Source organism: Scyliorhinus canicula, chromosome 23, assembly GCF_902713615.1.
Source record: "Scyliorhinus canicula chromosome 23, sScyCan1.1, whole genome shotgun sequence".
Lineage (NCBI taxonomy): Eukaryota > Metazoa > Chordata > Chondrichthyes > Carcharhiniformes > Scyliorhinidae > Scyliorhinus > Scyliorhinus canicula.
Window position 1 is genome coordinate 17,150,412 of NC_052168.1, and position 27,504 is coordinate 17,177,915.

The 27,504-nt window shown below is 50.6% G+C and overlaps 1 protein-coding gene across 1 annotated transcript in view; it reads right to left on the reverse strand.

Moving 5' to 3' along the window:
- The window catches only part of LOC119956601 (NACHT, LRR and PYD domains-containing protein 3-like), a 58,720-nt gene that overhangs the window by 12,905 nt on the left and 18,311 nt on the right, over window positions 1-27,504 (reverse strand). The window contains exons 5-11 of the mRNA XM_038783934.1: window positions 19,998-20,084; window positions 19,047-19,133; window positions 18,205-18,375; window positions 14,528-14,698; window positions 11,862-12,032; window positions 7,039-7,209; window positions 2,921-3,091 (exon numbers count right to left, since the gene is read on the reverse strand). Coding sequence (XP_038639862.1) covers window positions 2,921-3,091; window positions 7,039-7,209; window positions 11,862-12,032; window positions 14,528-14,698; window positions 18,205-18,375; window positions 19,047-19,133; window positions 19,998-20,084 — 1,029 coding nt within the window. The remainder of the gene's footprint in view (window positions 1-2,920; window positions 3,092-7,038; window positions 7,210-11,861; window positions 12,033-14,527; window positions 14,699-18,204; window positions 18,376-19,046; window positions 19,134-19,997; window positions 20,085-27,504) is intronic.

Genomic DNA, 27,504 nt, shown 5'->3' on the forward strand with positions numbered 1-27,504 from the left:
CACTGGGATCTGGGTGTTTGTGGAAACATGCGACACACTGGGATCTGGGTGTTTGTAGAAACATGCAACACACTGGGATCTGGGTGTTTGTGGAAACATGCGGCGCACTGGGATCTGGGTGATTGTAGAAACATGCAACGCACTGGGATCTGGGTGTTTGTAGAAACACGCGACACACTGGGATCTGGGTGATTGTAGAAACATGTGACACACTGGGATCTGGGTGTTTGTAGTAACATGCGACACACTGGGATCTGGGTGTTTGTGGAAACATGTGACACACTGGGATCTGGGTGATTGTGGAAACATGCGACACACTGGGATCTGGGTGATTGTAGAAACATGCGACACACTGGTATCTGGGTGATTGTAGAAACATGCGACACACTGGGATCTGGGTGATTGTGGAAACATGCGACACACTGGGATCTGGGTGATTGTAGAAACATGCGACACACTGGGATCTGGGTGTTTGTAGAAACATGCGACGCACTGGGATCTGGGTGTTTGTGGAAACATGCGACACACTGGGATCTGGGTGTTTGTAGAAACATGCGACGCACTGGGATATGGGTGATTGTGGAAACATGCGACGCACTGGGATCTGGGTGATTGTAGAAACATGCGACGCACTGGGATCTGGGTGATTGTAGAAACATGTGACACACTGGGATCTGGGTGTTTGTAGAAACTGGGATCTGGGTGTTTGTAGAAACATGCGACACACTGGGATCTGGGTGATTGTAGAAACATGCGATGCACTGGGATCTGGGTGACTGTAGAAACATGCGACGCACTGGGATCTGGGTGATTGTAGAAACATGCAACGCACTGGGATCTGGGTGTTTGTAGAAACACGCGACACACTGGGATCTGGGTGATTGTAGAAACATGTGACACACTGGGATCTGGGTGTTTGTAGAAACATGCGACGCACTGGGATCTGGGTGATTGTAGAAACATGCGACGCACTGGGATCTGGGTGTTTGTAGAACCATGCGACATACTGGGATCTGGGTGTTTGTAGAACCATGCGACATACTGGGATCTGGGTGATTGTAGAAACATGCGACACACTGGAATCTGGGTGTTTGTAGAAACATGCGACGCAATGGGATCTGGGTGATTGTAGAAACATGTGACACACTGGGAACTGGGTGATTGTAGAAACATGCGACGCACTGGGATCTGGGTGTTTGTAGAAACATGCGACGCACTGGGATCTGGGTGTTTGTAGAAACATGCGACGCAATGGGATCTGGGTGATTGTAGAAACATGTGACACACTGGGATCTGGGTGTTTGTAGAAACATGCGACACACTGGGATCTGGGTGTTTGTAGAAACATGCGACGCACTGGGTACTGGGTGTTTGTAGATATACGCGACGCACTGGGATCTGGGTGTTTGTAGTAACATGCGACACACTGGGATCTGGGTGATTGTAGAAACATGCGACGCACTGGGATCTGGGTGTTTGTAGAAACATGCGGTGCATTGGGATCTGGTGATTGTGGAAACATGTGACGCACTGGGATCTGGTGATTGTGGAAACATGTGACACACAAAAGGAAGTTGGATGGGAAGTTGAAGGGAACAAAGTTGTTGGGTTACAGGAATTGAGTGGGGGGGAGGCATGTGGTAGGGGTGAGATTGACTAGATTGCTCCGTGGGGAACAAGCATGCTCTCGGTGTGCCGAATATCCTCTATTAGTGCTGTAAATAACTCTGCAACTTTATTTTGTATTGCTTCCGCCCATTCTCCCGACCAAAATGTATCACTTCTAAAAGCAGACCAAGGCAGGCCAGCAGCACGGTTCAATTCCCGTACCAGCCTCCCCGAACAGGTGCCAGAATGTGGCGACTAGGGGCTTTTCGCAGTAACTTCATTGAAGTCTACTCATGACAATAAGTGATTTTCATTTCATTCATACTTCCCTGAGTTAAGCTCCATCTCTCACATGTCTGTCCATTTCATAAGTCTATATCAGCTCGATATCTGCTCCTATACTATTCATTGTTCTCTACATTTCTGAGCTTTGTGTCATCTGCAAACAGTGAAATTATCAGCTTATCCAAATCCAGGTCATTAATATACATGAAGCTCCTAAGACTGACCCTAATACCTACAAACGATAGTGTTATCGAGATGCTCGGATAGTTTGGGGTGAAACAAAAACAGGCTAATTCCACCTTTCTGTCTGTTATATTCGCTGCTCCCAGGACGGTCATCTGGACATTGGGGAGACAAAGCCCATTCTCCCGGCCAAAATGTATCTCTTTTAAAAGCAGACCAAGGCAGGCCAGCAGCACGGTTCAATTCCCGTACCAGCCTCCCCGAACAGGCGCCGGAATGTGGCGACTAGGGGCTTTTCACAGTAACTTCATTGAAGCCTACTTGTGACAATAAGCCATTTTCATTTCATTTCATTTCATTTCATTCATAGAGTCATTGCAGAATGCCTTGGCTCAGCCCGAAAGCAGGACCCCAACCTTGCTGTGGCTTGCCATTTTAACTCAGCACCTCGCTCCCGTGCCCACATGTCCGCCCTTGGCCTGCTCCGGTGCTCCAGCGAAGCCCAACGCAATCTGGGGGAGCAGACTCTCATCTCCCGTTTAGACACAATGCAACCCTCAGGACTCACGTTGAGTTCGACAGCTTTAGACTGTGACCAATCTCCTCCATCTTAAACCCCCCTTTTGAAGAATATTCCATACATGTGTTGCCTCAATGCAACAACCCCCCCCCCCCCCCCTCCCTTACACACCAGGTCTTCTGCTCTTAAAGATGCAACTTTTTGTTGCAGCTTCTACAGCTCAAACACATTCTGATGAAGAGTCAAAGGACTCAAAACATTTCAACGCCAACAGATGTTGGCAGATCTTCTGAGTTTTCCTAGCGTCCACTCTTAGCAATTTACCTGAGCGTTTCCATTCCAGTATCTCGAACTTTGAAGGCCCAGCAAAGGCATTTTACACCCAGGTCTCCAAGAACATTGAAGTTGAGATGAAGTTCGTTTATTGTTCTCAGTTCGATCAGAAGGGACGCCAGATCCAGGCAACAACTGGCAGAAAGGTCACTCAAGCAAACCCTATGATAAATGGACGTCAGACAACGGTCAATTGTTTTATTTTATAAAGAATCTCAACAAAAAGTGAGCCATGAATGCTGGAATCTGGAACAAGAACAGAGGATGGTGGGAAAACTCAGTAGTTCCATAGAATTCCTACAGTGCAGAAGGAGGCCATTCGGCCTATCATCTCTGTGCCGTCCCTCTGAAATAGAGCACCCCACCCAGGCCCACTCCCCGCCCTATCCCCGTAACCACATAACCCCACCTAACCTGCACATCTTTGGACACCAAGGGGCAATTTAACATGACCAATCCACCGAACTGGCACATCTTTGGACTGTGGGAGGAAACCGGAGCACCCGGAGGAAACCCACGCACACACGGGGATGAACGCGCAAACTCCACACAGTCAGCCAAGGCCGGAATTGAACCCGGGTCCCTGGCACGGTGAGGCAGCAGTGCTAACCACTGTGTCACCATGTCGCCTGTGTTCAATACAAAGTGATTGGTTACTGCACGATACTGGCTACGAGAGTAGAGTGATCCTGGAATAAATACTGCAGATGCTGAAAACCTGTCATAAAAGCTGAAAATGCAGGTAAAACCTCAGCAGGTCTGGCAGCATCTGAGGAGAGACAAAGAGTGTTAACGTTTCGCGTCCGTACGACTGCAGAAGTCTGAAGAAAAGTCACACAGGCTCGAAACGTTAACTCTGTTTCTCTCTACACGGTTGCTGGCAGACCTGCTGTGTATATCCAGAATTTTCTGTTTCCGTTTTATATTAGAGGTCATCCTTCTTTCGGAGTCAGAAGGTCAAAAGTTAAAAATGCCAATTTGCCTGTTAAATTGCAAAATTGTTCCCTGTACACCAAATTCCTCATCAGTGTCGACGTCGTTAGAGCGGATCAGGGTGGCATATTGGTTAGCACTGCCGCCTCCGTGCCAGGGACCCGGGGTTCGATTCCGGCCTCAGGTGACTGTGTGGGGTTTCCCAGTGGGTTTCCTCCGGGTGCTCCGGTTTCTTTCCGCAGTCCATAGATGTGCAGGTTTGATGGGGTTACGGGGATAGGGCGGGGAGTGGGACTCTTTCGGAGGGTAGGTGGGGACCCGATGGGTCGAATGGCCTCCTACTGCACTGTAAAGATTCTATGGATTACAAGCATACACCTCCGGACCCAAAGACATCTATTTCGGTCGGCATTTATGTACTGAGGCTCAAGTGAATGATCAGTAAATGCCCATCACCTTTGCACAATTAAACATAATTAATTTACAATGAGCCAAATGGCTTTCTTCCAAGGTGTGACATTCAATGAAGCTATTCATCTTATGATGAATGTAGAAGACCACATGTGGGAACACCGTAACAGTCGGTTTATAGAAAAGGTTACCATAGTTCCATCTTCAGTTTCAGATTGTAAAGAACAGCTTTTCCAGGAGGGAAGTGAATTGTCTCACTGTGCGCACATTTAAAAAATTCATTGATGGGATGTGGGCGTTGCTGGCTGGGCCAGCATTCGTTCCTCACCAACAATTGCCCTTGAACCGAGTGGCTTGCTGGGCCATTTCACAGGGCATTTAAGAATCAACTGTGGACCTGGAGTCACATGTAGGCCAGACCAGGTAAGGATGGAAGATTTCCTTCCCTGAAGGACATTAGTACTGAGGAGAGATTGAGTTCGGTTAGGATTATATTGGCTGGAGTAAGGGCAGCACGGTGGCCTAGTGGTTAGCACAACCGCCTCACGGCGCTGAGGTCCCAGGTTCGATCCCGGCTCTGGGTCACTGTCCGTGTGGAGTTTGCACGTTCTCCCCATGTCTGCGTGGGTTTCGCCCCCACAACCCAAAAATGTGCAGAGTAGGTGGATTGGCCACGCTAAATTGCCCTTAATTGGAAAAAATAATTGGCTAATCTAAATTTATTAAAAAAAAAATATTGGCTGGAGTTCAGAAGAAGCAGCGGCTGGTTTAGCACACTGGGCTAAATAGCTGGCTTTTAAAGCAGACCAAGGCAGGCCAGCAGCACGGTTCAATTCCCGTACCAGCCTCCCCGAACAGGCGCCGGAATGTGGTGACTAGGGGCTTTTCACAGTAACTTCATACTTGTGACAATAAAAGATTATTATTATTACATCTCTTCACAATAAATATTAATGATTTGACGGAGGGAACAGAGTGGCTACATTGCCGGATGATACAAAGGTGGGCGGGAATGCAGGTTGTAAGGATGATATAAATAGTTTGCAGAGAGACATTGACTGGTTAAGCGAGTGGGCAGAAAGTTGACAAATGGAATTCAATGTGAGATTATTCATTCTGGAAGGAAGAATGAGAAAGCAAATAATTATTTAAATGCTGGCATTTGGGTGCAGGAGGTAATAGGGAAGGCAAATGGAAGGCTGACTTTTATTTCAAGGGGGCTGGAGTATAAAAGTAAAGAGATGGTGCTGCAATTGTACAGTGCACAAGTGAGAATACTGGGTACAGTTAATAATAATAATAATAACCTTTTATTGTCACAAGTATGAAGTTACTGTGAAAAGCCCCTAGTCGGCACATTCCGGCGCCTATTCGGGTAAGCTGGCACGGGAATTGAACCCACGCCGCTGGCCTTGCTCTGCATCACAAACCAGCTGTCTAGCCCACTGTGATATATTGGCCGGGATTCTCCCTTCTGGGAAATAAGTCCTCACGCCAGCGGGAGAACCGGTGCCAACCACTCCGGCGTCAACAGCCATCTGTGGACCTGGAGTCACATGTAGGTGGATGGCGGAGGGGTTGGCACATCTCCAGCCGGCGTCGAAGGGATGGCGCGAGTTTGCACATACGGCAAAGGGCCGGCGTGATCTCACGCGTGCGCTGAACCGGCTGGCGTGGTTCCGCACCTGCCCAGACCGCCGGCGTATTTTGCCACATGCTCTTCTCCGCGTCGGTCATGCTGGAGCCCGACAGGGGCCGGTGCGGAAGGAAGAAGTGCCCCCGTGGAACAGGCCCGCCCGCAGATCGGTGGGCCCCGATTGCGGGCCAGACCTCCGTGGTCTGTACCCCCCCAGGGTCGGATCTCCCCCCCCCTCCCCAAAGGACTACCCCAGCCGACACCTGCCAGGTCCTGTCGGTTAGTGAATTGAGTGATTCACGCCAACGGGACTGGCCAAAAATGGACGGCCGCTCAACCCATCAGGGCCCAGAGAATCGCCGAGGTGGGGGGGGGGGGGGCGCTGCCAACGGCCCGCGACCAGCATGGCGTGATTCCCGTCCCCGCCCGAAAAATGCCGCCGGAGAATACGGCAGCCGGCGTCGGGGTGCAATTCCCCCCCCCCCCCCCCCCCCCCCCAGGGATTCTCCAACCTGGCAAGGGAATCTCATAGAAACCTATAAAATTCTAACAGGACTCGACAGGGTAGATGCAGGAAGGACGTTCCCGATGGTGGGGTGTCCAGAACAAGGGGTCACTATCTAAGGATCCGGGATAGACCATTTAGGACAGAGATGAGGAGAAATTTCTTCACCCAGAGAGTGGTGAGTCTGTGGCATTCGCTACCACAGAACGCAGTTGAGGCCAAAGCATTGTACGTTTTCAAGAAGCAGTTAGATACAGCATTTGGGCTAAAAAGATCAAAGGATGGAGGTGGGGGGGGGGGAGGCGGGATCAGGTTACTAAATTGGATGATCATCCATGATCATATTGAATGGTTGCGCAGACTCAAAGGGCCGAATGGCCCACTCCTGCTCCTATGTTTGGTGAACCAGCTGAGCCTTTACAACAATCGACAATGGTTTCACGGTCATCATTAGACTTTTAATTCTGGATTTTTATTGAATCCATCTGCCGTGGTGAGATTGGAACTTGGCTCCCCAGAGCATTACCCTGGGTCTCTGGATTACTAGTCCAGTGACAACACCACTAGCCGCTGCCTTGTCAGTCATCCATTGGAATTTGCAAAATAATTCTGACGGATGCTCACCTGAGACACTGCATTTTGGAATTTTTGGGTTTTGGCACTTGACACAGAAGCGCGACACCTGAATCAGTTATTCTATTGGCACCGATATCCAGGTCCAACAATCCCGAGTTCTCCTTGACAGCAAATGCCAATTCTTCGCAGCAATCATACGTCAGACTGTTATGTCGCAAACTAGGAGAATGGTTCGAAGAGACAGGGGTCATTCAAATGGACTAATATTCTTGATAAATCTATCAACAATGCTGGTGCATGGGGCGAATTAGCACTTTACTAATCCCGTCTCACGCAGCCTGAAGCTTTTTAAGTTATTTTTCATGAGGCACAATGGAAATAAATTTGAATTTCGCAGTAGAGGTTTAAACCATTCCCCCCCCCCCCCCCCCCCCCACCTCCCAGTATAGAGGCAAAGGAAGGGAGGAGGGGTGAGAAGTTGAAAGGGAAGATCTGCACAGGGTGAAAGACAGGAGAGATTATGTGCAAAGAGAGATTATGGAGTAAGCCACACAGGAACGATAGTGCAATATCAACTGTGATGAATATTAGAATTTCAGACATATGTACGGGTTAAAAGGCTTGGTTAGGGTATGTATCTGACTGCTGCAGCAATGTTTTTTTTTAAATCCTGGTTTGAAAGACAGCTAGACTTTGGGGCTACTGAGGTGCAATTAAAGCATCGTAAAAGTAAGATCATAATTAATTCCAGCCATGGATATTGTTGCACCACATGCAGTTGCAACATGATTGGCACGTCATCAGCCGGCCCACCCACGATACTCTGCCCCCGATGGGCCGAGTTCCCGATAGCGTGACAAAGTGCAAACTGCACACAGACAGTCAACTGAGGCTGGAATCGAAACTGGGTCCCTGGCGCTGTGAGGCAGCAGTGCCGACCACTGTGCCACCCTTTTTTAAATTCTAATTCCCATCTTCAATCAGTTTAAAATAAACCAGTATGGAGTTTCACCCCGCGCCTCCTGGAATTATTACATTGGCGACGAGGATCAAGCGCAGGAATATACGTAGTCTTTTCGAAACTCCCTCTGACAAATCCGGTAAGAAACAAAGCAAAATGAAAAAACCTGGAAATGCTCTTGTTTGGGAAGTTCGAGCCTTATGACGTTGCCTTGGAGGACTGGCCCCTGTATGCCGAACACGTGCTACTTCTTCCAAACCGACGGCATAGACGGGGATGACAGACATAAAGTCGTCTTTTTGAAAGCATGCAGAACCCCCATGTTCAGGATTATTAAGAGTTATTATTCTTTATCGAAGCAACCTGCCGCCCCAACAGTAAAACGTTCAACGAGCTGGTGGAGCTAGTAACGAACCATTAGAGGGACTTTAGAGGGGTTTCACAGGACGGCGCAACATCGAGGGCCGAAGGGCCTGTACTGCGCTGAAATGTTCTATCACGACCCAAAGCTGTTTGTAATCCTCCAGCGGTGCCAATTCAACGCGGCTGGGAGGACCACTGGGGAACCCGTGATGGAATTCCTGGCTCAATTCAGGAATTGGCTGAGTGGCCCATCCCGGACTGAGATTCTACACGACCGGCTAGAGTGCGGGATCAATATCAATGCGTCACAAAAATAATTGTTGGAAGAATCCGCCCTAAACCTCAAAAAGGGCAATAGAATTAGCACTATCCTTGTCGAACACTGAGAACGGGGTCCAAGAACTACAAAGGATGATGGTTCTCAGGCTGGGGGCTACCGGGGTGGAGGGGGGGGTGGGTGGGTGGAGGACCTTCATACGGAAAAGCCGTATGGAAACTTAAATCTTTCCTAGGCCTCCTCTTGTATAATGGGAAATTTATTGTCAGCCCTGCACACACTGCTAAAAAAACACCAGAAGTGGTCAAGGCAGGCGCCGCAGAATGAAGCCTTCGCATTGGTGAAGCAGCAGTTACTATCCTCAATAATCCTGATTTATAGGGCAGCACGGTGGCCTAGTGGTTAGCACAACCGCCTCACGGCGCTGAGGTCCCAGGTTCGATCCCGGCTCTGGGTCACTGTCCGTGTGGAGTTTGCACATTCTCCCCGTGTCTGCGTGGGTTTCGCCCCCACAATGTGCAGAGTAGGTGGATTGGCCACGCTAAATTGCCCCTTAATTGGAAAAATAATTGGGTAACCTAAATTTTTTTTTTTAAATTCTGATTTATTACGACCCCAAGAGTGAACTGCACGGTAGCACAGTGGGTAGCACTATCGTTTCACAGCTCCAGGTTCGATTCCTCAATAATTCTGATTTATAGGGCAGCACTGTGGCCTAGTGGTTAGCACAACCGCCTCATGGCGCTGAGGTCCCAGGTTCGATCCCGGCTCTGGGTCACTGTCCGTGTGGAGTTTGCACATTCTTCCCGTGTCTGCGTGGGTTTCGCCCCCACAATGTGCAGAGTAGGTGGATTGGCCACGCTAAATTGCCCCTTAATTGGAAAAATAATTGGGTAATCTAAATTTTTTTTTTTTAATTCTGATTTATTACGACCCCAAGAGAGAACTGCACGGTAGCACAGTGGGTAGCACTATCGTTTCACAGCTCCAGGTTCGATTCCCAGCTTGGGTCACTGCCTGCTAACAGTGGGGAAGAAGCTGTTTTTGAGTCTGTTCGTGTGTGTTCTCAGGCTTCTGTATCTCCTGCCCGCATTCCGACAAATCTCTGCGATAAGTGTGAGGTCATGCATTTTGGACGGAAAAATGGGAAGGTAATTTATAATTTAAATGGGAGAGACTTTGGGGTGCTCTGATGCAGAGGGACCTGGGTGTCCTCGTGCATGTCACAGAAAACAAGCAGGTGCAGCAAATAGGGGCAGCACGGTAGCATTGTGGATAGCACAATTGGTTCACAGCTCCAGGGTCCCAGGTTCGATTCCAGCTTCGGACACTGTCTGTGCGGAGTCTGCACGTTCTCCCCGTGTGTGCGTGGGTTTCCTCCGGGTGCTCCGGTTTCCTCCCACAGTCCAAAGATGTGCAGATTCGGTGGATTAGCCATGATAAATTGCCCTTAGTGTCCAAAATTGCCCTTAGTGTTGGGTGGGGTTACTGGGTTATGGGGATAGGGTGGAGGTGTGGGCTTGGGTAGGGTGCCCTTTCCAAGAGCTGGTGCCGACTCAATGGGCCGAATGGCCTCCTTCTGCACTGTAAATTCTATGAAACCAGAACTGGTATTATCATGTGATGCATCTCCAGATGCAGTCCTTTCCATCGACGGGCAATGATATAGACAGACCTATAGCGTTTGCGTCGAAACGTAGAGAATCGAAGCAGGAGGAGGCCATTCGGCCCCTCGAACCTGCTCCGCCATTCATTATGATCATGGTTGATCATCAAGTGCAATACCCTGGTTCCGCCTCCCCTCCATATCCCTTGATCCCTTTAGCCCCAAGAGCTACATCCAAAGCAGTGTTAATGTAAGCCTACTTGTGACACTAATAAAGGAGATTATTATTATTATTATTATTATTATTAATTCTTTCTTGAAATTACACAAAATTTTGCCGTCTATGTGCGGAACTTTGGAGATGACGCCCAATGGATCCCTGGAGTCGGTGTGCTGGAAAAGGCTGGTCCGGATTATTACAAAGTCAAAGTCCAAGGGAATGTCGTGAAAAGGCTCCTGGACCATCTGAGAAGCAGGTCACACAGTCCAACGGAAACCATTCCAGCAGAGACCTCGTCCTTTTTAAAAACATTTAGAGTGGCCAATTATTTTTTCCCAATTAAGGGGCAATTTAGCGTGGCCAACCCACCTACCCTGCACATCTTTGGGTTGTGGGGGTGAGACCCACGCAGACACGGGAAGAATGTGCAAACTCCACACGGACAGCGATACAGGAATCGAACCCGGGTCCTCGGCGCCGTGAGGCAGCAGTGCTAACCACTGCGCCACCTTGTCGCCCCACATCCTTGAAGCCCGTTGCGACCACCTCCGGCAAGGGGGCTCAGCCTATGGGGGGGGGGGGGGGGGGGGGGGCCGAGAGTCGTTCCCCCCGACGATGAAGATTCGGAGTCCAAAATGGAAACTGTGGAGTATGCCGCCGACGGGAACAGCTGGGAAATTTCATCCCAAATCTCTCCCTTCTTAAAAAAGAATTCCTCTTATCTAACCTCTGACCATTATCCCGCCGCAGTTTTTCCACACCTATTCAAGCAAAACCCTTTCTGAACAAATCTCTTCTGTCTCCCTTCAATCCCCCCTGCCTTTAATGTGAATAACCTCGGTGGCCACTCCGGATCGACCTGCAGGATCCCAGGAGATGGAATCACATCCTCGGAATTCTGTTTCCCACCAATTGACACCGGGGAGGACTCTAAGGATGCTGGGATGCAGAAACAGGTTTGCAACATTCCTGTTGGTGGATTATGAATTTCAGAGCGTGATCCTGGATTCATTCCACGCTCTCACCGGGTCCCTCTGAGCGGATGCACGGAATTCCCCCTGCGGAGGTGCTTGGCCACCCGGTGCTCGGGATCTTTCAGCGCGCTGAACAGGCAGGATGGACAAGGGAAAAAAATCCCCTTTAAGTTACCACATACCCACCCCCACATTCACCTTAAAGGGACCATGCAGTGCAACAACAATGCAGCCACGCCTAATGGCTAGAAGTTGGAGGGGGGGGGGGGGGAAGGGGGGAGAGGGGGGGGAGGGGTGGAGGTGCAGGGGGGAGGGGGCAGGGGGGGAGAGGGAGGGGGAGGGAGGGGGAGGGGGGGGGGGGGGCGGGGGGGAGGGGGAGGGGGAGGGGGGGGAGGGTGGGATTGGGGAGGGGGAGGGGGAGAGGGGACAAAGGTTCAGACCATTGCTCCACGTCAAGCAGACCAACCCACCTCAGTTTTTGCAGTTTGCAGTCTTGGCTTTTCAACGCGCTGCACAGAATTTTAACTCCAGCGTTCCTGAGCCTATTGTTGGTCAGGCTGAGCGACAACAAGGTTTGGTTTTGAGCGAGGACGGAAACCAGAGCTTGGCAACTGCTGCTGCTGATCATGTTATGGTTCAGACTGGAGCAGAAAACACACATTTTAATCACAGGGACAAAGAAATGGTCAGTTTGAACACGTCAACTTTAATTACATAGGATTAGCGCCAACGAAACCAATCCTTTGATACAGATGCACCCACGCTCATGGCTACACTTCACATGAGAAATCTCCCATCTTAATTCATCAATGCCTATCAGCATATCCAGTTATTTCTTTCTCCCCAGTGTCTTTATACAACTAACCCTTGTCTGTGCTATTACTGTAAGACTGTAAGGCGGCAAATCTCATAGACCTCTTTAATGAAAAAATAATGCAATGAAAATCGCTTATTGTCACAAGTAGGCTTCAAATGAAGTTGCTGTGAAAAGCCCCTAGTCACCACGTTCCGGCACCTGTTCGAGGAGACTGGTACCGGAATTGAACCCGTGCTGCTGGCCTGCCTTGGTCTGCTTTCAAAGCTTGCGATTTAGCCCAGTATGCTAAACCAGCCCCTATCACCACGATCACCACGATTGAAGCCATCTGACCAGTTGTCTTCGCCTCTACCTTCCCTTCCGCTAGCAAACGTCTTCTGTCCCAACCCTGAACTTGTCTCTTTCTTTAGCTTCTCTTCGGTCTCCCCTCATGCCCACTCTGAGCTTATCTTACACTTAAGGCCATACGAAATAGGAACTGGAGGCCATTCAGCCCTTCGAGCTCGCTCAGCCATTTGATAAGATCCTGGCTGATCTCACGCTCAGTCAGTCCACATTCCTGCCGTCTCTCCGAAATCCTTAGTTCCCCTAAAAATCGATCGATTTCGGCCTTGAAAATGTTCAAGGATTCGGCGTCCAGAGATTCCTGGGGTAAAGAATTCCACTACTCTTTGAGGGAAAAAATTCTTCATCAAACCCGCCTGAAATGAGCGCCAACTTATTCTTCCAATTTCCCCTCTGGTCTTACACTCTCCCATGAGTGGAAACATCCTCCCAACATTGGCCCTGTCGAACCCCGAAGGATCTTATATTCCAATCCAATCATCTTTCATTCTTCTGATCTCCAAGAAGTACAGACCCAACCTGTTTAATCTTCCCTCCCAGGGCAGTCCCTCCATACCCGGGATCATCCTAGTAAACCTCCTCTGCACTGCCTCCAGTGGCAATATAAGGAAAGATAATGGGCGGGATTTTCCGACTCCTTGCCGGGTCGGAGGATCCCTGGGGGGCGGCGGGAATTCCACCCTGACGCCGACTGCCGTATCCTCCGGCGGCGTTTTTCGGGCGGGGACGGGAATCACGCCATGCCGTTCGCGGGCTGTTGGCAGCCCCACCCCCCCCACCCCCCCCCCCCCCCGGCGATTCTCCGGGCCCCAATGGGCCGAGCGGCCGTCCATTTTTGGCCAGTCCCGTCGGCATGAATCACTCAACTCACGTACCGGCAGGACCTGGCAGGTAAGTCGGCTGGGCCAGTCCTCGGGGGAGGGGGGGGCGCAGGGGGATCCGACCCTGGGGGGACCCCCACGGTGGTCTGGCCCGCGATCGGGGCCCACCGGTCTGCGGGCGGGCCTGTTCCATGGGGGCACTTCTTCCTTCCGTGCCGGCCCCATGTCGGGCCCCATGCCGACGGTCTGCGCATGCGCGGAACCATGCCGGTGGTTCCGCACATGCGTGAGATCACGCCGGCCCTTCGCCGTATGCGTGAAATCGAGCCATCCCTTCGGCGCCTGCTGGAGCAGCGCCAACCCCTCCGCCATCCACCTACTCCCGAAAGTGCGGAGAATTCCGCACTTACGGTGGCTGTTGACGCCGGAGTGGTTGGCAACAGTTCTCCCGCCGGTGAATCCCGGCCAATATATATTTCCTGAGGGGACTATGGCTGGTTTAGCTCAGTGGGCTAGACAGCTGGTTTGTGATGCAGAGCAAGTCCAATTCACCTAACCGGCACATCTTTGGACTGTGGGACACAGCGGGAGAAAGTGCAAACTCCACATAGACAGTCACCCGAGGCCGGAATTGAACCCGGGTCCCTGGCGCTGTGAGGCAGCAGTGCTAACAGTAGCACAGTGGTTAACACCGTTGCTTCACAGCACCAGGGACCCAGGTTCGATTCCAGGCTTGGGTCACTACATGTGCGGACTCTGCACGTTCTCCCTGAGTCTGCTTGTTTCCGGGTGCTCCAGTTTGCTCCCAGAAGTCCCGAAAGACGTGCTTGTTAGGTGAATTGGACATTCTGAATTCTCCCTCTGTGTACCCGAACAGGCACCGGAATGTGGCGACTAGGGGATTTTCACAGTAACTTCATTGCCGTGTTAATGTAAGCCTATTTGTGACACTAATAAAGATTATTATTATTCCATAGAGTCCTGAATTATGTTCCATGCATGGTCTAACCATGCTTCTGTACGAGCTTATTATTATATTTTGTTTTTAATTGATATCCCCGTTAAAATGAATCCCAGTGTTTGGCTTGTCTATAATTTGTGTTGTAAAGATGTTATGACGGGTTAGAATGAACACAGGGTGCTGAGCACTTACTGAAGTGTTTGTAGTTTGCATTTTGGCTCCTTCAACGCACCGCACAATGGCATAACATGCAAGTCTCTCAGCTGATTGTGACTCAAGTTGAGTTCGACCAGACTCTGGTTTTTGGACAGCCCAGATGCCAGCTCCTCACAGCAGGGAATATCTAGATCATTGTTAACAAGTCTAGAATTGGGAAGAAGACAATGAGTTGCCATTTTAACTAAACTGTGGTGATATGCATATACACATTAATGTATATAGTTAGCTATACGACTTCCGGCCAGCAGGTGGCGGTAGAGATACCCCATGTGACACCAGAGAGACAGTAGTTGGCAGTAAGTTGTACTCGAGGACAGTCGCATCAGAAATAGTTGCAGGAGAGTTCAATGATTCATTACCGTCTATATAGTTTGTTTGTTATCTTTCCACGTGCTCACTTTGTTTATAAACAATATCACTAGTCAAAGAACAAGATGTTCTGTGTGCATCTTTACCACGTTAACTCTGCTTTTCTCTCTCCTCAGAGGCTGCCGGGGTAGCTGAGTAACATCCGGCAGCTTCTGCCTTAGTTATGTGAGGAAATTGGGCAGAATATGTCAAACATCGCAGAAAGTTGGGCCAATGGCGCGCGAAAACAGAGATAAAGCAAGATGCCATTGTCAGAATATTCTAGGTGATGGGAAGTTGCAGTTAAACTCAAGGACTCATTAAGGCAGGATTCCGAGGGGTCTTACAGCCAATGGTGACGATATTAGAAACTGAAAGGTCAGGAGAAGGTCAGTCGCTCCACCCTGTCTACGCTGACTCTTTTTCAGAGGGGTCAACTCAGTCCCACATTTCTGTTTTTTCTACCTGTAATCCTACACATTCCCCATCCTCCAGCACCTGTCCAACTATCTTCCAAAGTTATCTGCTGAAATCAGCTCCCACCCGCTTTTCAAGGAGATTGGATTTGTTTATTGTCACGTGTACCGAGGTACAGTGAAAAGTATTTTTCTACGAGCAGCTCAACAGATCATTAAGTACATGGGAAGAAAAGGGAATAAAAGAAAATACATAATAGGGAAATACAAGGTACATAGAACATAGAACATAGAACATAGAACAGTACAGCACAGAACAGGCCCTTCGGCCCTCGATGTTGTGCCGAGCAATGATCACCCTACTTAAACCCACGTAACCCGTATACCCGTAACCCAACAATCCCCCCATTAACCTTACACTACGGGCAATTTAGCATGGCCAATCCACCTAACCCGCACATCTTTGGACTGTGGGAGGAAACCGGAGCACCCGGAGGAAACCCACGCACACACGGGGAGGACGTGCAGACTCCACACAGACAGTGACCCAGCCGGGAATCGAACCTGGGACCACTGGAGCTGTGAAGCATTGATGCTAACCACCATGCTACCGTGAGGCCCCATAATGTAACACCGGCAGCGGGATGGCCCGACACCGGCGCCAAGATCGGCGCGAACCACTCCGGCATCGGGCCAACCGGAAGTAGCGGAATCCTACGCACTTCCGGGGGCCAGGCCGGTGCCGGGGGGGTTGGCGCCACGCCAACCGGCGGCAAAGGGCCAGCGTGGGTTGGCGCATGCGCAGAACCACCGGTATTGTCCTCTCTGTAGGGCTCTGCCATGGCCGTCACGGAAGGAAGGAGTGGCCCCACGGTACAGGCCCAACCGCGGATCGGTGGGCCCTGAGCACGGGCCAGGCCACCGCAGACCCCCCCCCCCCGCCCAGGGCTGGATCCCCCCGCACGCCCCCGAGGACTCCACTAGATGGCCTACCAGCCAGGTCCAGCCGTGTGGGGCCGTCCATTTCACGCTGGCGGGACTGGCCAGGAACTGATGGCTGCTGGGCCCATTGGGGCGCGGAGAATTGCCGGGGGAGGGGGGGTGGGGGTGGGCACTGCCAACGACCCCCTACCGGCGTGGCGTAAACCCCGCCCCCACCCAAAAACCCGCGCCGGAAAATACGGCAGCTGGCATCCGCCCCCCCCCCCCCCCCCCCCCCCCCCCGGGGGATTCTCCGACCTGGCGGGGGGGCGGAGAATCCCACCCGAGGGGTTTATCATATGAGGAGAGATTGAACCATTCAGGCCTATACGAGGGGAGAGCTAATTGAGGTACACAAAAACTACTTCTCCCAAAGGGCCGTGAATCTGTGGAATTCGCGACCCCAGAGTGCGGTGAATGCTGGGACAGTGAGTAAATTTAAGGAGGGGGTAAGACAGATTTTTAATTGGTAATGGGTTGAAGGGTTATGGAAAAGGGGCAGAATGGTTGAGTTGAGGCCAGGACGGGATCAGCCATGATCACATTGAGGGTGTTAGGCTCGGGAGGCTAAAGTGCCGACTCCCGCTCCTACGCAACGTGTTCTGGGCAGGAGATGCTCTGGCTGATTTTGCAATCCAGCTCTTGGCCTGTAACATTGTAGGTGGCAGATGAGGACCATTCCAGCCATGATAGAATGGCGGGGCAGACTCAATGGGCCGAATGACCTAATTTTGCTCCTAAATCTTATCAATTTGTGAGAGAGGAAACCAATTTCCTTCCCTCCCCTCAAGATCTTTGTCAGTGACTTTGAATCTATGGCCTCCTGTTGCTGAGTCACTCAACGGAGGGAATAATTTTCCCCGATTTACTTTATCGAAACCTATCACCCTCTTGGAAACCTCCATTAGGGTACCTATCAACCTCCGCTGTTCAAAAGAGAACGGTCCAGATTTTTCCAATCGCTCCGACACAAATTCCTCTTCCCTGATAACATCCTTTCTCAGACTTTTATACCTTTCCTTGGTCGTAGTCCCCAGAATCATCCATGACACTCCCAGCTGACGCAGAGCCAGCGATTTCATAAGTTTTACAATGACAATCTTGCGTATCCTTCCTTACATTTATCGGTATCGAAGCCTATATAATCCCAGCAGGACTAGATTGGGTAGATGCAGAAAAGGGTGTTCCCAATGGCGGAGGTGTCCAGGCCCAAGGGTCAGAGTCTGGAGACATGGGGCTAAGCCATTTAGGACTGAGAAGAGGAGAAATTTATTCACCCAGAGAGTGGTGGTCCTGTGGAATTCGCTACCACAGAAAGTAGTTAACGCCAAAACATTGTGGCCAGGATTCACCGTTCCCCCGACGCCGATATCGTAATCGGCGATGGGGCGTAGAATTCCTTCTGACGCCCGAAACAAGGGCGGCGCCGGTTTTGACGCTGATTTTCTATCCTCTGCCGCCTCCGAAATGGTGTCACCGAGTCGCGTGGCGCACGCCGTTTGAGTGCCGTTGGCGCGTCACCTGAAGGCCCTCCCCCGATGCTCCAGCCCCGATGGGCTGAATTCCCGGCCGCGCGGTTGTGGTGTGATCCCAGCAGTCGGGAACCCGGCGTGGTGGCTGCGGACTGTGTTTAGCGCCGCCACAGTCGGGCGGGAGCCGTGTTGCTGGCCGGCGGTGGCTTCCGCGAGACAGGGTGGGGGGCGGGGACTAGTGTGGGGTGGCCAAGGGGACACTATTTGGCAGGTCGGGTCCGCACACAGCCGGCGGCATGTTTTACGGCGAGACCGCTGCAGGTCGTCACCGTGCACATGTGTAGCCACAGACCTGGCCATTCTCCGGGGCATTTCTATCACGCTAATGGTCCAGTGTCTATAACAATTACAATGCCGGTTCTGTAACACTTACATCAATGTTTGCAGTCTGCATTCCGGGTCCTTTAGGGCAGCAGCCAATAAAGTGATTGCAGGATGCTCTGGGAAAGTGAAGCTTAAATCCAACGTTGATATTGTGTATTTTTTCTTGACAACAGCAGTCAGGTCTTCCCAGGACCTTCGATTGAAGTAAGTACCAGACAGGCTGTGGAGAAATAATCAAACAGAGAATCAACTGAAGCCAGTCGCATTGCCCAATATGTATCCTTATGATTTGACGTTGAATACTGACATTTCTGGCATATTTACAGAAGAGGGCGATTGTCATGCGTGTGTCCCATTAAGAAAGGTTCTTGTCTTATCACATGGCTTCAGTGATGTCATTGTGTGGGTGGAGCTGGGCTGTGGCTCTGTGACTTTTTACTTTGAGTTTTGGACAGGTTTTGAACTACACAGGTTGAAAGAAGTGTCTCTCTATCTTCAGTCTAAAAGCTGTTTCCAGACGACTTCGTAGAATTTACAGTGCCAGGAACAGCGCTAGGCGCACCGAAAAATAAGGTGTCAAACTGGTGAAGCAACAACGCATGACTATTTGCGTGCCAAACAGCATAATCAGCATGCGACAGACAGGACTAAGCGATTCCACAACCAACAGATCAAACCTACGACCTGCAGATCTGCCACATCCAGTCATGAATGGTGGTGGCCAATTTTCTCCCACTTCCTTTCTTCGATTTGCACCAAGTTGCCTGTGTATCTTTAATATCCTGTCCCCCAATCACCCTCCCCCGGGCCTCAAAGTCTTAAACTGTCTTTTCTCACCAGAGGTGTCCATTGCTGTTGCACAAACTCAATTACTTTTATGATTTCACCGACCTGATTTTCTGCAATTTGCAATCAGGGTTCTTCAAGGCTACACACAGTTGCTTCATAGCTGCAACACTGACTTCGGTTTCTTCCAGTCTGTAAAAAAATATGGAATAACTCTGAACAAAAAGAATTCCCGGATGGATCTTGGATATAGAATTAAACCTTTCTCAAAGGTCTGTGATCAAGCGCCACTTGTTCACGATATTTAAGAAAGTAAAGGGCAGGGAATCAGTAAGATTAAGAAATTGACGAAAGGGACAAAATGTAGTGAAAAGGCATTGGCGAAAATTAAGGGATTAAAGCGACAAATCCCCGGATCCTGATGGCTCACACTCTCGGGTTCTAAAAGAGGGCGCTGGAGAGATGGTGGATGTGCCAGCCAGGATTTCCCCCAAATTCCTAACGTTTGGGAATGCTCCCATCAAATTGGAAATTTGCAAATGTTCTTCAAAAAATGAAGCAGAGATTAAAGAGTGAACTGCAGTCAGCCAGTCAGCCTAACACCAGTTTGTTGGGAAAATGCTGGAATATATCATTCAGGACATCGCAGCAAAGCACTTAGAACAAGTCAACATGGCTTTAATAAAGGGAAATCCTGCCTGACAATTTTTTTTGAGAATGTAGCTAACAGGGTAGATAAAGGGGAATCAGTAGATGTAGCATACCTGGATTTCCAGAAGGCAATTAATAAGGTGCCACACAACAGGTTAATAGGAGAGAGGTAGGCTCATTGATTCCGGGCCGGGGGGGTGGGGTGATATTTTAGCATGGATGGAGGATTGGTTAACGGATAAAGAGAGGTTTACGTGAGTGGGCAACAAGATGGCAGATGGAGTAAAATGTAGGGACGCGTGAAGCTATTCACTTTGGTCGTAAGATTATAAAAGCAGGATATGTTTTAAAGGGTGAGAAATTTGAAAGAAATTTGGGCGCGCTGGTGCAAGCGCATCATCTCACCGAAGTTCCTGCACTTGACTTCTGGATAAAATCAGGAGAGCTCCAAGAAAGTTCATCAGGTGGTTGGTCACGTTTTTCCCCACTAATCTGATGTTACAGAAAAACAACATAACTACTTTAGCCATTGAATTAACATCCTTTAGAATTACTGCATCAAAACGAGTAGCTGTGCACTGCGCTTCCCTATCCCACTGTATTAATACATACTTTAATCTTTATTTTAAATGGGATAACTCTTACCTTAAAACAAATAGGAACTTTTGCATTTGAATCCAACTATCGAAGGGCTTCATTTGTCTTATCAGCATTATTGTTTCATTAGATTATCTTCGTACAGTTAGGTTTCGGTTTGAGAAAACCGGGCAAAAGGCAGAGTAGCCACGTTCAAGTCCACAAAAGAAAACCTGCCTGACAAATTTATTAGCGCTCTTTGAGAATGTAGCTAACAGGATAGATAAGGGGAAACCAGTGGATGCAGTATACCTAGATTTCAAAAGGCATTTAATAAGGTGCCACACAACAGGTTAATAGGGAAGATAAAGGCTCATGGATTTTGGGTGGAGGGGTGATATTTTAGCATGGATGGAGGATTGGTTAGCGGATAGAAAGCAGGGATTGGGCATAAATGGGGCTTTTTAAGTTGGCAGGCTGTGATTGACAGAATGCAGCAGGCATCAGGTGCTGGAGCCTCAGCTATTTAACAACTATTCTGCTTTTTTATTCTTACAACCGGAGTAAATAGCTTCACGCTTCCCTACATTATACTCCATCTGCCATTCTGTTGCCCACTCACGTAACCTGTCTTTATCTCTTTGCAGCCTCTCTGTGTCCTGCTCACAGCTCACCTTCCCGCCTAGCTCAGTACCATCAGCAAACATTACTGTCTGTCTTCGTCTAAGTTATTAACGTTTTTAACAAAACGTTAACACCTTACGATAAGGGATGAGGGCAGACCTGGTGAACTCAACGCACTGCATTGAGCAAGAATAGGAAATCCTTTCCCCGTTATTCGGTGCTAGTTTTTCAATCTGGTAGGAAGTCTGAAAACTGAGAGAACACTTTGCACCTCTGTAATTTCAGCAAGATTCTCTGAGCTAATGAGAAATAACTAATATTGCAAACTGGCAAGCGAGTTGATATTTTCTTTTATATAAATGTTTTTTATTGGGTTTTTGAACAAAGTATATTTACCGTTATGTACCCAGGATAAGAGACATGTGTATATACACACACATATATAGAAGAGAAGGGCACACTTAAACGTACCAAAGAAAAGAAAATAGTAAATAATTTTTTAAAACAATAAAATAATACAATAGAATAACTGGTAGGGTATTGTGCACCAGCACAACAGCAGCAACTCTGTACACTGGCAAAATTATTAACAACACATAAGTGGACAACTGTTGGTGGGGGGAGGGAGGGGTAGTGGAGATTGGGGAGGTAAATGTACATTTGGGTGCCGGAGAAACAATTACAGTGGGCAATACTCGAATGGGTTTGTTGTTGGTGTTGTCGCTTGTTTCTCCTGGACGGATCTCGCTGCCGTCTCGCGCTCACCTCCGCTTCTGCCGTTCCTCCCGTCTTCCGTCTTTATTCACCTCGTTCCCTGCTCCTGGAGATGCCATGTTCATTATTGTATCCCGTGCCTTCCTTCGACTCTCATTTCCCTGCCTCTCCCCCCACCTCCCTGGTTATCCTCTCTTGTTCCCTATCTCTTCCCTCTCACCCCTCCACCCCCCCTCCGGTGATTCGCCTCTCTTTCCTCTTAGGATTAGCTGTCCGCCCCCCCCCCCCCCCCCCCCTTGGTCTATCTCTCCCTCTCATGCTTTGCCGACTTTCCCCTGATTCTTGGCTACCTGGCTATTCTTCCGCTTGTTCGTTGGCCACAAACAGGTCCCGGAACAATTGGGTGAATGGCTCCCACGTTCTGTGGAAGCCGTCGTCTGACCCTCGGATGGCGAATTTGATTTTCTCCATTTGGAGAGATTCTGAGAGGTCGGACAGCCAGTCTGCAGCTCTGGGCGGTGCTGCTGACCGCCAGCCGAACAGGATTCTACGACGGGCGATTAGGGAGGCAAAGGCAAGGGCGTCCGCCCTCCTCCCCAGGAATCGGTCTGGCTAGTCTGAAACCCCGAAGACCGCCACTTTTGGGCATGGCTCCACCCTCACCCCCACCACTTTGGACATAGCCCCGAAGAAGGCGGTCCAGTACCCTACAAGTCTGGGGCAAGACCAGAACATGTGGGCGTGGTTGGCCGGGCCTCCTTGGCACCGTTCACATCTATCCTCCACCTCCGGGAAGAACCTCCTCATACGGTTTCTCGTTAAGTGGGCTCTATGTACCATTTTTAGCTGCGTCAGGCTGAGCCTTGCACTCGTGGAAGTAGAGTTGACCCTATGCAGTGCTTCACTCCAGAGTCCCCACCCTATCTCAATCCCTAGGTCCTCCTCCCATTTCTTTCTTGTTGCATCCAGTACGGTGTCGTCCCTATCTACCAGTCGGTCATACACGTCGCTACAGTTTCCATTATCTAGTATGCTTGTGTCCAGTAGGTCTTCCAGTAGTGTCTGTCGTGGCGGTTGTGGGTACGTCCTTGTCTCCTTTCGTAGGAAGTTTTTGAGCTGTAGATACCTTAGCTCGTTCCCCCTGGCTAGCTGAAATTTCTCTGTCAGTTCGTCCAGTGTTGCGATCCTGCCGTCCGTGTATAGGTCCCTGACTGTCAGTGTCCCTCTGCCCTGCCCCCACCTTTTGAAGGTGGCATCAGTCAATGCTGGTGTGAACCTATGGTTGTTGCAGATGGGAGCTTTATCCGACATTTTGATCAGGCCAAATTGCTGCCGTAGTTGGTTCCAGGATTGGAGGGTGGCTATCACCACCGGGCTGCTGGAGTGTTTTTTGGGTGGGGGTGGGAGTGCTACCATGGCGAGGGCCCGGAGGGAGGTCCCCATGCAGGAGGCCACTTCTGCGCGCATCCACTCGGCTTCTGGTTCCTTGATCCATCCCCTTATTCACTCGGCCGTCGCTGCCCAGTGGTAGAATTGTAGGTTTGGGAGGGCTAGCCCCCCACTGGATTTTATTTTTTGTAGGACCTTCTTTGGGATCCTAGCATCCCCCCATGGCGTGGACCAAAGTGATAAAGATATTGAAAGGCTTTGTCCAACTGTATTCCGTGTGTAGTGCCCAAGGTGACATTTTAGAATAATCTTTGATTTCAGAAGCAGAATCAAAGGAAATCTTGTCATCATACTTTTCTAATATGTTACACCATTGGTATAAAAGATCGGCTACGGCAGCACAGCAGTTAGTACTGTGGCTTCACAGCTCCAGGGACCCGGGTTCGATTCCCGGTTTGGGTCACTCTCTGTGCGGAGTCCGCACGTTCTCCCCGTGTCTGCGTGGGTTTCCTGCGGATGCCCTGGTTTCCTCCTACAAGTCCCGAAAAACGTGCTTGTTAGGAGAATTAGACATTCTGAATTCTCCCTCTGTGTACCCGAACAGGCGCCGGAGTATGGCGACTCGGGGATTTTCACAGCAGGTTAAACTTGTTCCAAAGAGTCTCGGGTCTACCTGGGGAGCAGGTGCTCAGACCTCCAAATGGATCACTCAGATTCAGTATTCAGTGCATGCCACAGCAGATTCCTGCTCTCCTGTGTGGCGATCAAGTCCGCATGTCAGATCCATGGACGTCCAGGTGAATTCTACTAGGTCATTCATCATAGGCATGCATTTACCAACAGCAACACCCTGCCTGCCCGTGCTTGCAAACACAGTACCACATAAACCTACGTCAAAATTGTGCAGCTTCCACAGGAAAGACACGGCAAGGGACGGCATATGACGCAGTGGATAGCTGAGGACCGGGGTTCGTATCCCGGCCCTGGGTCACTGTCCGACTGGAGTTTGCACAGTCTCCCCATGTCTGCGTGGGTTTCACTCCCACAACCCAAAGATGTGCAGGTGGATTGGTCACGATAAATTGCCCCGTAATTGGGAAAAAAAAATAATTGGGTCCTCTAAATTTAAAAAAAAAGGAAAGACACGGCGATCTGGAGCAACTGGACTGTGCCAACAACCTGGCTCAAATCCAGGTGGCCATTTTTGACCATCACACAAAATGGCCCAGCAAGCCACACGGTGGAGCCTAAATGCTATGAAAAGGCCTGATAAGATTTAAAAACTGAACAAACCACCCAAGCATCGACCTAAGTGCCGGACACAACCAAGGAACACCTTGTCCAGCCGACCCCGCAAAGTTTGCCTGGCTAACATCTTGGGATTTGTGCTAAAATTAAGAGCTAAAATACAGTGGGCGGCAGGGTAGCACAGTGGTTAGCAGCGTTGCTTCAGTGCCAGGGTCCCAGGTTCAATTCCCGGCTTGGGTCACTGTCTATGCGGAGTCTGCCCGTTCTCCCCGTGTCTGCGTGGGTTTCCTCCGGGTGCTCCGGTTTCCTCCCACAAATCCCGAAAAACATGCTTGTTAGGTGAATTGGACATTCTGAATTCTCCCTCGGTGTACTCGAACAGGTGCCGGAATGTGGTGACATTGCAGTGTTAATGTAAGCCTACTTGCGACACTAATAAAGATTATTATAGTATATTTCCAAGTCAGGATGGTCAGTGGGTTGGGGGGGGGGGGGGGGGGGGGGGGGGGGGGGGGGGGGGGGTGGGGGATTTGCAAGTGGTGGTGCAATTCATACAGGCAAGAAAACCAACATTTGACGGAGGGCTTTGGAACTCATGGGTTCCAACTTTACCTGTTCCTCTCAAGCACGTTACTCTCACCTTGTACCGCCTAATTACTTATATCCTGTCCCCTGTCATGTGAGAGTACCTTTAAGAAATGAATGTTTAAGCGGTGTACCTTTAAGAAATAGAGCAGCTCATATTACTAAAGTGATGTCAGAGGGTGGGAGGAGTTGAGCTGAGCTCACTTCTGCTTTTGGTTTCAGGTTTGAGGAGAAAGCCGGGAGCGTTTGTCTGTTTTGCAAAAAGCTGCAAGAAGAAAACACAGAACTGGTCTGTTGATGTCTGAAAATCCAAAGACTAAGTATATTGAATGTAACCTCATGTCTGTTGTTAAAGGTGAAGTCTTTGGAGGTTTGAAGGAACATTTTGAGGGATTATTTAGTATTGTATTATTTTCGGGGTTATTTTTGAAGTAAGGAGTTATTAAGTGATCCAATGTTTATTTATAGGAGCTTATTTTATAGGGGCTGTTTAGCACAGGGCTAAATCGCTGTGTTTGAAAGCAGACCAAGCAGGCCAGCAGCACGGTTCGATTCCCGTAACAGCCTCCCCGAACAGGCGCCGGAATGTGGCGACTAGGGGCTTTTCACAGTAACTTCATTTTTTTTAGGGGCTGTTTAGCACAGGGCTAAATCACTGGCTTTGAAAGCAGACCAAGGTAGGCCAGCAGCACGGTTCGATTCCCGTAACAGCCTCCCCGAACAGGCGCCGGAACGTGGCGACTAGGGGCTTTTCACAGTAACTTCATTTGAAGCCTACTCGTGACAGTAAGCGATTTTCATTTCATTTAAAAGGTTAAGTTGGTTGGGTATGGGTGTGGGGTAAGTGGGGAACGTTGGGGGCATGTGCTTTATATGTTCTCTTCTGTACGGGGCTGGGGGTTGGGGTGAAACTGGATTTTGAGGAGCTGCGTCAGAAGGGTGGGGTGTGGCAGTGTGAAAGCGCGGGCTTTCCTCTGGTTTCCCGCGCTGCGGGGCGGGGGGGCGGAGCTGGCGGTGGGGGCGTGGCCTCTACTGGTTTTCTTTCCCGCGCTGAAGCGGTGCCAAGGAGGTGTGGCAAGAGGGGGATGACCCCATGCCGGGAGGGGATGGGTTTTGGCGGGAGCTGCCGAGGTCAGCAGAAGTCAGCTGACTCACGGAAGTACCATGGAGGCTGCGTCGCGGCTAGGTGGGGTCCTAGCCTGGGGGGGTGGGGGGGGGATACCGGGTTGCTGCTGGAATGGCCAGGAAGGAGCTGGTGTGGGCCGGGGGGGTAGAGGAGAGGCGTTATCGCCATGGGGAACGGGTCGGGCGGGGCGCGCTGGCCTGGGGCGAGCAGTCGATAAGCTATGGCTAGTCGGTGGGGGAGGGGGGGCGGGTTGCCCTCTGATCCGCAGATTACCTGGAACGTGAGGGGGCTGAATGGGCCGGTTAAGAGAACTAGGGTGTTTTCTCATCTGAAGGGGTTGAAGGCGGACGTGGCTATGCTCCAGGAGACCCATCTGAAGGTGGCGGACCAGGTTCGTCTGAGGAAGGGGTGGGTGGGGCAGGTTTTTCACTCAGGATTGGACGCAAAGAACCGGGGGGGTGGCGATTCTGGTGGGGAAGAGGGTGGCGTTCGAGGCGGCTGAGGTGCTGTCGGACAAGGAGGGCAGATATATTATGGTGAAGGGTAGGCTGCAGGGAGAGAAGGTGGTGCTGGTTAATGTATATGCCCCGAATTGGGATGATGCCGGCTTCATGAGGCGCTTGTTGGGCCGCATTCCGGACCTAGAGGCAGGGGGCCTGATCATGGGGGGAGACTTTAACACAGTGCTGGATCCCCCACTGGACCGGTCCAGTTCAAGGACGGGTAGGAGACCGGCGGCGGCCAAAGTACTGAGGGGGTTTATGGACCAGATGGGAGGGGTGGATCCCTGGAGGTTTGGGAGGCTGAGGGCGCGGGAGTATTCCTTTTTCTCCCATGTCCATAGGGTCTATTCCCGAATAGATTTTTTCATCCTGAGCAGGGGATTGATCCCGAAGTTGCAGGATGCAGAGTATTCGGCCATAGCAATTTCAGACCATGCTCCGCACTGGGTTGATCTGGAGATGGGGGAGGCGCGGGACCAGCGCCCGCTCTGGCGCCTGGATGTGGGGCTGCTGGCTGATGAGGAGGTGTGTAGGAGGGTCCGGGGAAGTATTGAGGGGTATCTTGATACCAACGACACGGGGGAGGTCCGGGTGGGGATGGTCTGGGAGGCTCTGAAAGCAGTGATCCGGGGGGAGCTGATCTCCATCCAGGCCCATAGGGAAAGGAGGGAGAGGAAGGAGAGGGAGAGACTGGTGGGGGAGCTCCTGGATGTGGACAGGAGATACGCAGAGGCACCGGAGGAGGGGTTGCTGGGGGAACGGCGTAGTTTGCAGGCCAAATTTGACTTGTTGACCACCAGAAAGGCAGAGACACAGTGGAGGAGGTCGCAGGGCGCGGTATATGAGTATGGGGAGAAGGCGAGCAGGATGTTGGCGCATCAGCTCCGCAGGCGGGATGCGGCTAGGGAAATTGGTGGAGTGACGGATAGGGGTGGGAATGTAATTCAGAAGGGGACAGAAGTAAATGGGGTCTTTAGGGACTTCTACGAGGAACTGTACCGGTCAGAACCTCCGATGGGGAGAGGGGGGATGGAGAGCTTCATGAACAGGCTATGCTTCCCAAGGGTTCAAGAGGAGCTGGTAGAGGGGCTGGGGGCGCCGATAGAGTTGGAGGAGCTAGTCAAGGGGATCGGGCAAATGCAGTCAG